This window comes from Dendrobium catenatum, unplaced genomic scaffold (assembly GCF_001605985.2).
Source record: "Dendrobium catenatum unplaced genomic scaffold, ASM160598v2 original_scaffold_280350, whole genome shotgun sequence".
Lineage (NCBI taxonomy): Eukaryota > Viridiplantae > Streptophyta > Magnoliopsida > Asparagales > Orchidaceae > Dendrobium > Dendrobium catenatum.
Genome location: NW_021598742.1, coordinates 1,577 through 19,045, shown reverse-complemented (window position 1 = coordinate 19,045; position 17,469 = coordinate 1,577). Strand labels below are relative to the sequence as shown.

The 17,469-nt window shown below is 41.2% G+C and overlaps 1 protein-coding gene across 1 annotated transcript; it reads left to right on the top strand.

Annotated features, from left to right (window-relative positions):
* Nucleotides 1–2,738: 2,738 nt before the first annotated feature.
* Nucleotides 2,739–16,964, top strand: LOC110093680 (probable aldo-keto reductase 1; the record flags this gene model as incomplete). The annotated part of the gene is given in 7 exon segments (XM_028692803.1): nucleotides 2,739–2,938; nucleotides 8,710–8,877; nucleotides 9,024–9,230; nucleotides 9,318–9,490; nucleotides 15,360–15,456; nucleotides 15,540–15,705; nucleotides 16,089–16,964. Coding segments are annotated over 7 exon segments (927 nt in total). The 5' UTR covers nucleotides 2,739–2,878.
* Between the last annotated feature and the right edge of the window lie 505 nt (nucleotides 16,965–17,469).

The window sequence follows — 17,469 nt, the reverse complement described above, 5'->3', positions numbered from 1 at the left end:
TGGATGAATAAATCTGGGAAGGAGTATTGCATATATAGCAGCTTGATCTACTGATGATGGAAAGACTGCCATGAACTCATTGGCTGACCATTTGGATTGGAATATTAAGACTAGAGATTAGCTTGTTTGATTATATACGGCTTTAACACGCTTATAAATCAATAAGACAAATAAGCCCCACAATATTATGAGAGCTTCAATTTCTTGTACTCATTGTTTTGGTGATATGGTCAAGTTAGCTCAGTTCAACCAGCTCCACTCTAAAAATAAAAAACAAAGCTTGCGAAGGTTATTTTCAACCCTAGCTACCAGAAAAAAAGTTATTATCGAACATCAAAATTGATCCATATTAAAAATAATATGGTAGCTAATCTTTAGGGATAAAAAAATGCTGGGTTCCTTATTTGTTTCAGTAGGCTCGTTGCTGAGACTTTTAGCGGCGAAAGTTTTTTTTGTTGCTAAATTATGGTGATATAGCACGTCCTGATTTGCCTCCGAACAACGATGACCTGATTTGCCTCCGAACAACGATGACAGCACTTATTAATTTCTCATAGATTTGAACATGTTGGGGGTTTTATAAGGTTAAATTGTTTGGTGTATTGGAATCACAATAATTAAATTAAGGGGGTGTTTAGTATCAGATTTGATTCAATCTTAGTAGGATTAACTACATCATGTAAATTCGCATTTAGTAAATTCTAGGCTCATAAATCCTGAATTATATTTGAATGATAACTTTAAAATCCTGTTAAATTCAGAGAACTTGTTTGGCAACATATTACAAGATTTATAGTTGGAGATTTAAAATAGTTTAATAATGTATATTTTAAATTATATTTATTAATATAATTATACTAATTTTTAAATACTAATTATATTACTACCTATTTAATTAAGTTAAATTAGATACTTAATTTATACACTAATTGTAATATTAATTATTTAATTAATTTACTTAGTTATTAATATTTTAAATTATATTAATTAAGACAATTATACTAATTTTTTATTTTAAGTTAATTTAGATAATTAGTTTATACTATTAATTATTTAATTAATTTACTCAGCTATTAATATTTTAAAATATATTAATTAAGTTATTCGGTAATGGCTGAGGCGTCTACGATTTGCTTTTTTATCTTCTCTTGTTCGTCCTTGCTGTTCGGCTTCTCTGCTTCGCAGGAGGTGTAGAGATTGTACGAGTCGCTTCTTCGGCTCCTTCATTGCTGTTCGACTTCGCTCCTTTGATGACGTTCCCTTCTGTAGGAACGGAAGTTACAACATTTTGATCTGATCAAGCAACGACGGGAGCTCTCTCGCTCGTTGTGAAGGTAACTTTATCCCTTTCGCGCGCTTCTTTGACCAAATTTCGTAAATACTCTCTTCCTCAGCAAGTGTAAGTTGTATTAAATCCCAAGTAGAAATGTATTTACAAGGATTTACCGGATTTATGACGTAAATCCGCAAATCCTGGATTTACGAATTTGCCGAATTTACAGCGCCTGGATTTGCGTTTGGCTGGGTGTACCGTAAATCCAACTCAAAACGACAAGTAAATCTGATACCAAACACCCCCTAAGGGTGTGACTCAAAAAATAACCAAAGAGTATGCTTAACGATAAAACTCATATGTGTGATAAAAAATGAGACTAATAAATGAACTCTTAATAGGTGGAGTGTAATAATCCAATCCAATGCATGTGTTGGTATAAAGATAGATGACTTATGTTTGAGTTTGAATAGAAATTTGTATTATTTTAGTGTAATCCCCCCCCCCCATGTTAAGCTTTATATGTTTAGGCTTGACCTGTGGGCTTACTAAAAAAGAGTTGCAAGATTGATCTTTGGGCGCATCGAGCTTTATATATATTTAAGCGTAGAAGAATTTAATCTTAGTTGTATAAAGAATTATAGTTTCATAAACTTAGTTTTTAGGTTTACAAATCGGGGGCGTTAATATATTTTTTAGTTTCCTAATATATCAAGTTTTATAGTTATGTTTCATTTGGGATAATTTTCTTTTTACTTCTTAAAGCGGTTGTTTATTACACAAAATTTTTTATTATAAAATTACTTTTAAGTAATAGAAAGAAAGCCATCCGAAACAAAGTTTTCGATTCAATCTTTAAACTTTTAGCGGATAAGTAATAAAGTTGTTATTCAATTTTTCTGCATATTGAGATTTATATTTATGTTTATGTATAGCCTTTGAATTTCAAAACTGATAGGATAGCCAATTTGATCTTTGATCAACTGGCATGCTAAGCTTTACGTTTTGTCTCAACATGTGGATGACATATATCTTATTTTTATAATAGATATTTATTTAAAACAAACAAACAGAAAAAGTTCATATGATAATTTCAAAGTTTTTAAAAACATGCTATTTTCTTAAATAAATAAATATATTTTTTTTCCTGACATAAATATTAATTTTTCAAAATAAGAAATTAAAAGAAGTAGCAAAACAATATTAAAGTATGGCCAAAACTATTAAACTGAAGGGCAATACTACACTAATCAAATTATATTTTAAAAAAATCTCAATGTATTGAAATATTTATATGAAAAAAATTGTAATGTGATAGTTTTAGTATATTTTCTCTCTCTATTTTTCTTTTGATACACATCATCATTTTTAGAACGAAAAAAAAAATCAAAGCGATAGTGAGTGAATTAACATTTCGCAAGGGCTTCCTCACCGATCCCTCTGGCAAGTAAGCTCGCCATCGGTCGTCAAACCAGTACTCTTTAAATTCAGAGCCCGACGACTATCGCTTGCCTGTAACTCGAAGCAAAGCTTAAATTTAGTCGTAAGAGAAAATAAACGCTGATTTTTACTTGCAGGGCCTTCAACTTCATAGATTTACGAGAAATGGGAGAACAAAGCGAAATCCTAATACCCAGAGTGAAGCTGGGAACCCAGGGATTAGAGGTAACAAACTCATTCTTTGAAGTTTTCTTTTTTTTTTTTTACTTGGAAGTTCTATTTTAATTTGTACATTTTTTTTTTCAATTTCTTTTGATGGAAAAAAACTGCTCTTTGAGAAATAGAGCACTTCTTAAGCCTTGGCTTTGTATGATAGGGCATCTCCAACCGAACGGCAAACACTTGTTTGCCGTTCTTGCTTTGCTCCAACCGATCTCCATTTTTGACGCCATTTGATCGCGGATGAACAGTGCGACGCCAATATTGGCGTTGCACTGTTCATCTGCGGCATTTTCTTCTCTCTACCGAACAGCTTGGGAAGAAAGGCGCTGATGTGGACTTCCTTATCCTATTCCGCTACCCTAACAGACCGCCTGCTCCACTACTATATTACTTTCTGTTATTATGTTACTGTTTTATTGCCTTGCCCAGTAGTGGTCATGTGGAACGTTTCCATTGATCATGTGGAACGTTTCTTGCATTTCCTTTCTTATTGCAGCTTATATTAGGAAGCCAACTGAGGTATAGAAGGTAGATGATATAATACAAAGTTGCTTTTACCTTCTCCAGACTACTTCTTCTTCTTCCTCTTATCCTTCTTTTGCTTCTTCCTACTCTGTTTCTGCTATTTCTGCACTATTTCGTTTGTTCTCTTTGTTCTTTCTCCCTGCAGGTTACGGTTCCACACCATATTGGTATCAGAGCTTGGTTGTGAGCATCAATGGCGGAAGGAAGCAAACGGCCATCCGTTGATGAGGATCGAAGTCTGGAAGCCCTCTGGAACGCTCAGACGTCTATCGCACTTCAAATGGAGGTACTCACTAATGAATTCTTCCGATTTTCCACAGAAATGCGGACAGAAATTCGAGCGCTGAGAGCAAATCGGCAACTGCCGGTGTTGAATCGTCCATTAGCACCGGCACCGGCACCTATTCCGTTGCCACGAAATCTCCACCGACAACGACAACACACAACACCTCAGAATGCGTCTGATTCCGATAATGAGGCAGATGCGCAGCAGTTTCTGGACGCCTCTGATTCAGCTGAAGAAGACCGACCGAATTACTACAGCACACCCCGACGACAATCTGGACATCAACATTCACATGGAGAATTCCGTGTGAAATTAGACATCCCCTTCTTCGACGACAGACTGAACATAGAAGATTATTTGGATTGGGAAAGAGCAGTTGAAACTTTCTTTGACTACATGGAAATTGCACCTGAAAAACAGGTGAAATATGTTGCCTGTCGTTTAAAAGGCGGAGCCGGAGCTTGGTGCATGGCTGCAATTGTTGCAAACGAGGCGGCGGGAAGGTAAGGGCAGAATCACTAGCTGGTACCGGATGAAGCGACTATTGCGAGGACATTTCCTACCTACAGATTTTGAACAAATGCTCTACCTCCAATATCAGCATTGCTCACAAGGTAATAGAACGGTGAATGAATATACAGAGGAGTTCTATAGACTTAGTGCCCGAAATGATCTCAATGAGTCTGAAAATCAACTTGTCGCTCGTTACATTGGAGGATTAAGGGAGAGCATTCAAGACAAATTGGAACTCAATGCCGTATGGACATTATCACAGGCAGTGAATTACGCTCTTAAGGCGGAGATTCAGCTCAATAGGCATCCGAGAACTCAAGCCCCACGCCGGTACAGCACAGAGCTCACGGGAGACGTAAATAAGACTCCTGCAACCATCCCTGTTGTTAACAAACCGACTACACCGCAATCTGGGGGTGCTGGAATCCTTGGGGCAGAGCCAAAAGCACCATCTGCATTGCGACCACGATTTCCAGCGCGGGAGAACAATCCTTATACTAAGCCAACAACACTTAAGTGTTATCGATGTTTTCAGCCGGGGCACAAGTCCAATGACTGCCCCAACCGTCAGCAGCTTCAATTTATGGATGGGGAGCTAGAGAATGATCAGTACGGTGTGGAGACAGTAAACGAGCAAGATTTTGAGGATTTACAAGCTGATGAAGGAGATCCACTAGTATGTGTTATGGAGAAATTATTAATTGCTCCGCGTCAACCGGGTACTTCCCAACGACATGCCATTTTTCGTACTAGATGCACTGTTAACGGGAAAGTCTGTGAGCTATTAATTGACGGAGGATGCACCGAAAATATTATAGCCCGTTCTGTAGTTCAGAAGCTTCAACTAAAGACCACAAAGAATCCGAATCCCTACAAAATTAGTTGGGTCAAGAAGGGCGTTGAGATTCCGGTGTCTGAGATGTGCCGAGTATCTTTTTCTATTGGGAAAAGCTACATTTGTGAAGTCCTGTGTGATGTTCTTGATATGGACATCTGTCATTTGATTCTTGGCCGACCTTGGCAGTACGATGTCGGAGCCATTCATGATGGACGGACAAACACTTTTACCTTTGATTGGAAGAATCGGAAGATCAGGCTGTGGCCGAATTTGTCTAATGTGGAAAACAAGGAAAATCCGGAAAAAGCTGTTATGGTTATTGTCTCAGGACCTACTCTCATTAGTTCATGGCTAGAATCTTGTGACATGCTCGCACTTATGATAGCCGATTCCCACCCGGATAGCAAGCTCATGGAATTACCAACAGAGGTTCAAACCCTGCTTCACCAATTTGCGGACATCTGGCCAGAGGAGTTACCAGCCTCCTTACCTCCATTGCGCAGCCTTCAGCATCAAATCGATCTGCAACCCGGTGCTACACTTCCGAACCTTCCTCATCACCGTATGAGTCCACGGGAACATGAAAAACTGCAAAGAATGATTGAAGAACAGTTAAACAAGGGCTTGATTCAACCTAGCCTCAGCCCCTGTGCCGTTCCCGCGCTATTGGTACCAAAGAAGGATGGAAGTTGGCGAATGCGCGTCGACAGCCGGGCCATCAACAAAATAACAGTAAAATACCGTTTTCCGGTACCTCGCCTCGATGATATGCTTGATAAACTTGTAGGAGCAACTGTGTTCTCGAAGCTTGATTTGCGCAGCGGATATCATCAAATCCGCATCAGACCCGGCGACGAGTGGAAAACAGCGTTTAAGACGCTAGAAGGGTTGTATGAATGGCGAGTCATGCCATTCGAGCTGTGCAATGCTCCTGCAACGTTCATGCGACTAATGAATGAGGTCCTGAAGCCCATTCTTGGGAAGTGTTGTGTCGTCTACTTTGACGACATCCTGGTTTTTAGTCCTTCCCCGCAAACTCACCTTGAGCATCTTATATCTGTTTTCGAAATCTTAAGAGCTCACAAACTCTTCCTTAACTTTCCTAAATGTGAGTTTGCAACAGGATCTGTTCACTTCTTGGGATTTATTATCTCCAACCGCGGCATACTCACCGATCCACAAAAGGTTCACGCCATAGCAGAATGGCCGAACCCCAAATCAATCCCAGAAGTTTGGAGCTTCATCGGGCTGGCAAACTTCTACCGGAGGTTTATTCGCGGCTTCAGCATCATTGCGGCACCTCTTACAGATTGTCTTAAGGACAAATCCTTAATTTGGACCCAAGAATTACAAAATAGCTTTGACACATTGAAAGAAGCCCTCACTACAGCGCCGATATTGGCTATCCCAGACTTTGACAAACCATTTCATGTCGACACAGATGCTTCGGCTGTGGGGATTGGAGCTGTGCTCTCACAGGAAGGACGAGCCATTGAATTTTTTAGCGAAAAATTGAGTCCGTCCCGCCAAAACTGGTCCGCATACGAGCAAGAATTATACGCGGTTGTCCGGGCATTAAAACAATGGGAACATTACTTGCTCCACCAGGATTTCATCTTGAGCAGTGACAACCACGCGCTCCAATTTATTAACAGTCAGAAGACAGTAAATAAGATGCACGCCAGGTGGATTACGTTCTTGCAGCGTTTTAGTTTCGTCCTGAAACATAAGTCCGGGGTGCAAAATCGTGTCGCTGATGCTTTAAGTCGACGCACGGCGTTGGTATTGCAATTACAAACCGAACTACAAGGGCTCCAAAGTCTACAGGATATGTATGTGGCGGACAAAGATTTTGCAATTCCTTGGGCTGAAGTCTCCAAATCCCCCGCCGCTACATACCAAGACTATTCACTGTCACATGATTATTTATTCAAGGCTGGCTTGCTCTGTATTCCAGACTCTTCCTGGCGAGAATATCTCATTCAGGAAATGTATAGTGGTGGCCTAGCCGCCCACGCAGGAAGAACCAAAACGCTCCAGCTGCTACAAAGCAGGTTTTATTGGCCCCATCTCCGGCGGGACGTTATACGGTTCGTAGAAAAATGTCCGATTTGCCAAGCATATAAGGGAACATCTCAAAACACAGGGTTGTATATGCCCCTTCCGGTGCCGAGTTCCATCTGGGAGGACTTAAGCATGGATTTCGTTCTAGGATTGCCACGGACAAAGCGAGGTGCCGACTCCATCATGGTCGTCGTAGACAGGTTTTCAAAAATGGCTCATTTTCTTGCTTGTAAGAAAACTTTCGATGCTCTAAATGTGGCCATCCTCTTCTTTAAAGAAATTGTCCGCCTCCATGGGTTGCCAAGAAGCATTACCTCAGATCGCGATGTCAAATTTGTAAGTCATTTCTGGCGGGAGTTGTGGAAACGTTTGAAGACCGAGATCAAACTTAGTTCATCATACCATCTCAAACTGACGGCCAAACTGAGGTGGTTAACCGCTCTCTCGGAAACATGCTAAGATGTGTTGCACACGAACATCCAAAACAGTGGGATGATTACCTTGGCCAAGCTGAATTTGCATATAATTCCATGGCTAACCGGTCCACCGGACAATGCCCATTTGGCATTGTCTACACTAAAATTCCGAACCATGTGGTTGATATCGCCATTCTCCCAAAGTGCAAAAGCAAACCAGCTTTACAAACGACTGAGACTTATACTAAAATGCTGGAAGATATAAGAGCCAAGCTGACAACAGCCAATGACAGTTATAAACAGCTTGCGGATGTCCATCGTCGGCGGGTTGTCTTCAACCCTGGCGATCTCGTCATGGTCAGGATGCGTAGAGAACGCTTCCAACCTGGAACTTATTCTAAGTTGAGCCCACGTAAGATTGGACCGGTTCCCATTATCCGCCGCATCAACGATAATGCCTATGTCGTGGACTTGCCACCGGAGTTCCTTACACCAGCAACTTTTAATGTTTCTGATATTTCTGCATATAAGTCTTCCGATTCAGGTATCATCGAAACCATTTCCTCAGATGAGGAAATTCTTGAACGCGGGGAAACCTGATGTGGACTTCCTTATCCTATTCCGCTACCCTAACAGACCGCCTGCTCCACTACTATATTACTTTCTGTTATTATGTTACTGTTTTATTGCCTTGCCCAGTAGTGGTCATGTGGAACGTTTCCATTGATCATGTGGAACGTTTCTTGCATTTCCTTTCTTATTGCAGCTTATATTAGGAAGCCAACTGAGGTATAGAAGGTAGATGATATAATACAAAGTTGCTTTTACCTTCTCCAGACTACTTCTTCTTCTTCCTCTTATCCTTCTTCTGCTTCTTCCTACTCTGTTTCTGCTATTTCTGTACTATTTCGTTTGTTCTCTTTGTTCTTTCTCCCTGCAGGTTACGGTTCCACACCAGGCGCCAACGAAAACGATCATTTTAGCGGCAAAATGGCGTTGGATTGGAGATGAAACACGGCATTTTTTTGATTTCCCTGCATTTTGGAGTGAAAAATGACATTTTCGGTTGGAGATGCCCTATCGCGCATTGTTGTCAAGATGTCTTCGCTGATTCTTTTTTCTCCTTATTTAGGTATCCAGATTAGGTTTTGGATGTATGGACCTCACTGGAATTTATAACTCTCCTGTATCTGATGAAGAGGGTATTTCCATCATCAAAGAGGCTTTTAACAACGGTATGACCTTTTTTGACACCTCTGATATCTCTGGACCCCGTATCAATGAAATCCTCGTTCGCAAGGTCTGTATCAATTCCCTTTCACTTTTAATGTCTTTCTTAATTAACTTAGTCCCTAATAATGATAAATGAAAGATTTGAAGAGGAGGAAAATTGCCAGTTTAGAAGGTAGTAATACTATCATTGTTGAAGAAAATGAATGATTGCAGGCATTGAAGGAACTTCCACGAGAAAAGATCCAATTGGCCACAAAGTTTGGGATTGCAGAGCTTAATCAAGGAGGCAGTCCTATCGTCAATGGCAAGCCAGAGTATGTGAGAGCTTGCTTGGAAGGGAGTCTCCAGCGGCTTGGATTGGATTACCTTGATTTGTATTATCAGCACCGTATTGATCAAACTGTGCCAATTGAAGAAGCAGTGAGACTACCAGCCATGAAATTTTATGACTTTTGTGAATCTTTAATTTTTTTCAACAGTCATGGCTTATTCCTACTCATGTGATAGGTTGGAGAACTTAAGAGGTTGGTTGAGGAGGGTAAGGTGAAGTATATAGGGCTATCAGAAGCAAGTGCGGATACAATCAGGCGAGCGCATGCTGTTCACCCAATTAGTGCATTGCAAATAGAGTGGTCTCTCTGGACTAGAGATATCGAAGAAGAGATAATCCCACTTTGCAGGTTTGGCCAATTTAGGTTTTCATAGCTTAACTGCATCATATGTTTGTTTTAGTAAGCATCTTGATTTGTAGGAGGAGAAAAAATTTCGATTCAACAGGTTAATTATCCTATTCTTTAGTAATGATCATTGAACTAAAGGCTTGGATGATTGGATTATCATTAAACATTGTTGCGGGCTAGAATATAAGCGGCAATAGAGTTAGAAATTTTTGTCTTAGCGTTGTACTGATATCCATCACACAAACAGAAGAAAAGAGGAACATTAGAATTTTACGTGAAAAGCCTTGGAAAAGGGAAAAAACACGAGGCTACGCCCAGTTGAAATGATTCCGCTAGTGTTTTTATTGGATTACAAGTGATTTACTCATCCCTGAAATTGAGGACGATCAGATTACAATAATCAACAATCAATTTAAAATACAGTTACAAACGGAGATAAAAAATCCGGCGAAGTTTGGTGGTTGGGCAAAAATCCGGCTTCAATTGACGGTCAGGCAGAAATCTGGCGTCAGTTGGCTGTCGAGCAGAACTCAAGCGTCAGGGGGTGGTCTGGCAGAACTCCGGCATCAGTCAACGGTTGGGTAGAACTCTGGCGTCAGTCGGCGATCGGGCAGAACTACGACGTCAGTTAGTGGTCGGGTAGAACTCCGACGTCAGTCAACAGTCGGGCCGAACTCTGGTGTCAGTCTGCTGTCGGGTGGAAGTCCGACGAGAGTCGAGGAGGAGTCTGGTGGCAAGAGAGTTATCTTCCTTCTCTTTCTTTTCTTCATTTCCTTCTTGCTTTATTGCTTTCTTCTCTTCTCTTCTTCCTTGCTCCATTCTCTTTTCTTCTTGCTTGATCCCCGCGCGCTCATGAGAAATGAGGGGGTCTATTTATAGTTTTCTGATAGTGGCATGACCAGTAAATAGGAAGAAGATCAAGGGTAAATTGGGAGTGGTTTGAAACTTTGAATGAACGGCCGATGTTGGATCCCTTGATCGTAGACTATTTACTAGACATTTTAATGTCTTAATGATATCAGAATTCAGCAATCTTTTGCTCGATGGATTTGTCTCGTCGAGCCGCTCCATTCAACTATAAGTATGTCATGTTTGGAATCCATTTGACAATCCAAATTATGATTTGAACCTTCCAAATGCGCTTCGGGTCTTTGATTTGGTCTCACGTGGGATCAGATTGAGTCGAATTTGGTGTCGTTGGGTTGGTATTTTCGAGACGTTCAGTTCAACTGTAAGTTTGCTGAAATCAGAAATCAGATGGTCTCCGATTTAATTTTGAAAAGTTTCCAATTTGGTTTTGCCTCGAGATTTCTGCCCGATCAAGATGAATCTTTGATGATATATCAAACATCATTCTTGTTTTTCAGTGATTTATAAAACAGAGATATAATTCTCTACTATCAAGAATATCATAATAGCTAATACCCGCAGAATCATCTTTAAATGTAAATAAACAAAAGAATGAATTCCCTGTAAATACTATTAGCGAATGAATTATTTCCTTGTATTTACTTAATTACTTGTACTTGAGTCTATTTAAAGACTCACTGTAACCTTTCTAAGACATAATAATACTTTCCTTTCTTTCCTCTGTTTAGCATTTCTTCCGCTCCTGACGCTCGTCTTCTTCTCTCTCTCATTACCTTTCTCATGGTATCACAGAGCCTCTAATGGGGGATCAAAGCTCTACTTCCTCCCTCCCTCCCTCTTCCTCCTCCAATCCGGCCAACGATCACACGGACGTTTGCATCCCGGCGCCACTAAAGTTCTTGGTTTCTAACATCAAGAACCTTCTTCCCCATCCGCTCAATGCGGACAACTACGCCATCTGGCGCATCCAGATTCTCCAACAATTCACAGCGAATGGCTACGCAGGGCATCTCCCGGGTACCCAACCAATGCCGCCTGATGAAAAATCTCCAGAATCAGCACGCTGGAGACTAATCGACAGCAACTTGATCTCTGCCCTATTCTCAACCATTTCACCGTCGATACTTCCCTATGTCATCACCGCCACGACGACAAACGAAATCTGGCTCGTTCTTGAATGCCGGCTACAGCCCTCCAACCGCTACCTGCCGATCTTGACAATCTCTACTCACTACTTTGCAGCGAGGAGATCCATGTCAATCAAGAAATTCAAAAAGATCAATCCACTTCTTCCGCAACCGCTCTCTACACCAATTCCTCAAATCAATCCAGAGGACGCCCACAGCGATGCACAAACTGGAACAAGAACACTCCGTTCACTATGATGCCTTCAGCTACTCAAAGCACCACTCCGGTTTCACCTCAAAATCAGCGTCCCACATGCCAAATATGTGGAAAAATAGGGCATAGTGCATTAAATTGCTGGCATAGATACACTCAAAAATACGCTCCAGCCACCGCACCCAAAGCTCTACTAGCACAACCCTCTCCTTACAGGAATCAAGACTGGGTTCTTGATACAGGGGCCACAACGCATCTCACGCCGAACATGAATCAGCTTCAACAGTCGTATCCCTACTCCGGCCAAGAATCAGTGTCCATTGCCAACGGCTCCACATTGCCAATATAGAGCTCCGGTCAAGGCCTACTGTCGTTACCGGACACTCCCCGTAAGCTCCGGTTACGTAATATATTAGACGTTCCTTCTCTCACGCATAATCTTCTTTCCGTCTCAAAACTAATCTTTGATAACTCTATTTCTATTACTTTCAACACTAACGGTTTTGAAATTAAGGATTCTCTGGACAATCATCTTCTACTTCGTGGTCACCTTCATAAAGGACTCTACCACATACAACAGGCACCGGAGGATCAACACGTAGCTTTACAAGCAAACGCAGATACATCACAAACCTGGCATGCTCATCTCGGACATCCAAACAATAAACTTCTTCCTACGATTGCTCGCCTTATACCGGAATGCAAGAATCTCAAATTTTCTTCTTTTTGCAAATCGTGTACTGTGGCTAAAAGTCACAAACTTCCTTTTAATAAAAGAATCACCGAATCCACCACACCGTTCGAATTAATACACTCGGATGTGTGGGGACCGGCACAACAAATTTCTTTAGATGGTTTCCGTTATTACGTGATTTTCATTGACGATTGTACTCGTTTCTCTTGGATTTATTTTATGCATTCAAAACACGAAAAGTTTTCAAAATTTCAAGTTTTTTGCAGTCTAATTCGCACCCAATTCTCTACCACTCCCAAGATCTTTCGTTCAGATGGAGGTAGCGAATTTATCAGCACCGCTTTTCAAACGTTTCTCCAAAATAATGGCATCATACATCAACGAAGCTGCCCTCACACTTCGGAACAGAATGGGTTAGCGGAAAGGAAGCATCGTCATTTGCTCGATCTTACCCGAACGCTTCTTCATGCCGCAACTCTCCCAAATCTATTTTGGGCCGAAGCAACCGCTACAGCAAACTACCTAATAAACCGGCTCCCCTCCACCTCTCTAAAACAGCAATCCCCCTATCAAAAGCTTTATAACAAGATACCCAACTACACACAACTCCGCACCTTTGGGTGTTTGTGCTATCCCTGGCTTCAACTCTACACCGCCAACAAATTTTTTCCCCGCTCCGCCGACTGCCTATTCATTGGCTACTCACCGAATCATAAAGGGTATAAGTGCTACAACCTTAAAACCAAGAAAACTCAAATATCCCAACATGTCATTTTTAAAGAAAATGTCTTTCCCTACACCTCACTCATCTCAGAAAACATCTCACAGCATCCACCACCTAATCCCAACACATCACCACTACTCCTAATCCCAACCTCCTGTACCTCCCGCACCACAAAACCCATGGTCACTCCTCTGACCAACCACCAAATTTGGCCAGCACCCTCACAGACACAGCTCACTCTCACAGCCACACAACCAACACCACCACCGCTCCCAATAAGCCAACCAACACCATTCACCACATGACCAGCAAATCCAAATCCGACATTTCAAAACCAAAGCAGATACTGTCTCTTCTAAGCAGCGCGAGCACCCCACCAACACCTACTACATACATCCAGGCGCTCAAACAGGATCATTGGCGTCAAGCCATGGCTGAAGAATAGCACGCTCTACAAACCCAAGGGACTTGGTCCCTAGTGCCCCCTCCGCCGAACAAACCAATAATTGGATGCAAATGGACATTCAAAACAAAGATGCTGCCCTCCGGCAAAGTTGACCGCTACAAAGCACGTCTAGTAGCTCTGGGCTACAATCAAATCTATGGCGAAAACTACACATAAACGTTTAGTCCGGTGGCCAAGATGCCCACCATCCGGCTTCTTCTCACCCTCGCCATTCACCGGAAATGGCAAATACAACAACTGGACGTCTCCAACGCCTTTCTTCACGGCGATCTACCGAACGACATTTATATGCATCAGCCACCTGACTTCACCAACACAACCTCTCCAGACCACGTGTGCAAGCTCAACAAATCGCTGTATGGCCTCAAGCAAGCACCACGTCAGTGGTTCCAAAAACTAACCTCATTTCTACAAACACGAGGCTTCCGGTTCAGTCGTTCTGACCCTTCTTTACTCATATTCAATCAAAATAATTTACATATTTTCCTACTAATTTATGTAGATGACATTCTATTGATAGGAAACAACCCAGCCTCCATTCGGTCCCTACTACACGACCTCCAATCCAACTTCGCTCTCAAACAGCTCGGCAATATCTCCCTCTTTCTAGGAATTCAGGTGCTGCACACTAATAATGGCATTTTCCTCACGCAGGAACACTACGTAGCAAAACTGCTCAAAGACAACGGGTTTGAGGACTGCAAGGCATCTCCCACACCTCTCGCTCCGAACAAAACTCACAAAACAGATACAACAAAGCCCTTCGCCGACCCTTCACAATACAGACGCCTAGCCGGAGCACTACAATACCTATCGATCACAAGACCGGACATTGCTTTCGCCACCAACCGCATCTGTCAACAGATGCACCGACCCACCGATCAAGACTACCAAGACCTCAAGCGACTCCTCCGCTACATCAAAGGCACCATCTCCTACGGACTACCTCTCATCCCGAGCGATCTCACCCTCCGGACGTTCACTGATGCCGACTGGGCTTCAGATCACACAGATAGGAAATCCGTCTCCGGGTTGTGTACATTCTTGGGTCCTAATCTAATATCTTGGACAGTCAAGAAACAAGTATACGTTGCCAAATCATCAACGGAAGCTGAGTATCGGGCACTATCCGCTGCCACCTCAGACGTACTCTGGCTACGTCGACTCGCCTCCGAGCTCCTACTTCCACAAGACTCACCAACGGTTATATACTGTGACAATGTATCCGCAATTGCTCTTGCCAAGAACCTGATCTTTCATGCAAGAACAAAGCACATCGAGATAGATTATCACTTCATCCGGCAACATCTCAACTCCGGCGACTTCTCCCTTCAGCACATCTCATCCGAAAATCAAGTCGTGGACATCTTAACAAAGCCATTCTCAATCACTCGCTTCAACAATCTACGATCCAAATTAACCATTCAATCACCGAATGCTTAATTTGAGGGAGGCTGTTAGCAAATGAATTATTTCCTCGTATTTACTTAATTACCTGTACTTGAGTCTATTTAAAGACTCACTGTAACCTTTCTAAGACATTATAATACTTTCCTTTCTTTCCTCTGTTTAGCATTTCTTCCGCTCCTGACGCTCGTCTTCTTCTCTCTCTCATTACCTTTCTCAAATACTTGCACTTTTTTTAAGCATAGATCAAAGATTGGAATCAAGAAAACATAAAGGAAGTAGGATTTTGTTCTTTGGGCATTTTGACCTTACTAATTGTTTGGTGTGCATCTATATTTAAATACACATTTTCTTGTCAATTTTGTAGAGAGCTTGGAATTGGAATAGTCACATATAGCCCTCTTGGTCGTGGCTTTTTTGGTGGTAAAGCAGTTCTTGGAAGTGTGCCTGCCAATAGTTCACTGGTATTGCTTTTATTGAATTAGTCAATGTGATTCTCTTATATAATCATAGGCCGTAGAAATTATAATGCGCTTTTGTTTATCAGTTTCTATCTCAGAATTCACATCCAAGATTCAGTGAAGAAAATCTAGAGGAAAACAAGAAACTTTATTTGTGGTTAGAGAAATTGTCTGCAAAGCTTCAATGCACAACAGCTCAATTAGCTTTGGCTTGGGTCATTCATCAAGGAAATGATGTTGTTCCAATCCCAGGTGAGCATTTGTATAAAGAGAAATTATTAGGTGCGGACAGAGAGAACCGTCCGATTTTATCTCTGTCTATAATAAAAGCACAATCAAAGCGTAGCTGCTATAGTAACTGTGCTTTGATTGCGCTTTTAATGTAAACAGAAAGAAATCTGAATGATTCTCTCTGTCCTATGTCCTCACCTAATAATTTGCCCGTATAAAGCACTTACAGTCTTGTTTGTCTCCTAGTGAAGCAACTCAAATCGCTTTGTGAAACGTTTATGATGATGAAAACAAAGTCTTAATTCAGGCGCTTATCTTTGAATTGTTGGGTTTTTCACCAAGTCATCACTATAAAGTAAATCATATTCATAATACAAGCTAATCTGCTATGATCCCAATACCAGGCTCCAAGCGCCCAAGGACTGATGATGCAGCTACGGAAACCGTCCCCACGGACTGAACTTATCGTTGGCTATCAATCCAGAATATATTCAGAGATTAATAAGCTCAGGAGTACTTGGATATCAACCGCCTGTTTCGCGAAGAACACCAGAAGCTCGTTATTACGAGATAGATCTGGATGCTTTCAAGAGGGCAATGCAGAGAATTCTGTTAGCCTATTTAGCCTGGAAGCTAAGTGAGCAAGGAAAACTCACTGATGACGAAGTAGACACTGAAGTCGATCGGATAGCACCATTAATTGTCGATGCTTGCATCACTGCTCTTTATAGCAAGATGAGTGTTATACATAGACAATATGGCAGAGACATGACTCCTTTTGTCAACCCGCCAACTTACGCTCCTGACGTTGAGCTTCCATTACCTTTTGCAGATGCAATCCAGAACTTCGGAGCTTATCAACCCCAGAATGTTTTGACAAATTTCATCTACATACCTGTCTTACCTGATGGAATCCAGAATGAAGGACGATCAACACAAGAATGGAACGCGTACGTCCCAATCTTGAAGTCTCTCGGAATTCCTGTTAAATCAGTTGATACTCGAATTATAGTAGGTACCCCATGGTGGCTTTACAAAGTAGATATTGTAAATTCACAATTCAATCTACGTTGTATCTTTCCGCCCAGCAACTACTCTGATCACTCTGCACTTTGTGCGTCAATGTTCATTACCTTCGATGAGCGAGGTGAAAATTTTACACCAATCGTCAAGCTGAAGGATGATGATCCTGATTACCCAGTGCGGTTCAGAGAAATTGTAGTTGGTTTCCAACTTCGTGCATTCTCTTCCCTATGTCATGCACCCAAAGTTGAATGGAGCCAAGCTCTGCTCCAGATATGAGCCCTAATTTTGTATGTGAATACACTTTCGCCTGAACTATATTTGTATTGAAAAAATTATGTGTGGTTTTGTGAGGATTTTTTTTTTTTGAAGGAGGTGAAGTAGTTAGCTTCAACACGAATATCCAGAGATGGGTGGAGTAATTTAAAGGTCGACCTTAATCTTATTTATATAGATAAAGAATATAGTTCAAACTTATAAAACATGGTTGGAACTAGTAGGCGGATCTCCTATTTTTTTTTTTTTTTAAATTTATTATATGATTTTTTAGGTAATTTGTCCCTCTCAATATATTTTTTAGTCTTTATTATAAGGATTTTTAGGTAATTGCATACCCTAAAAGTTTTAAAATATTATGGTCTTTAGGTAATTGCCCCATAGCATAATTAAACACATTGTATAGAGGTGTTAATGTTAGGAAACAATGAACCAAATACAAAGAGAAATAGTAAAGAGAATTTATCATTTTATTTGTTAATTTTA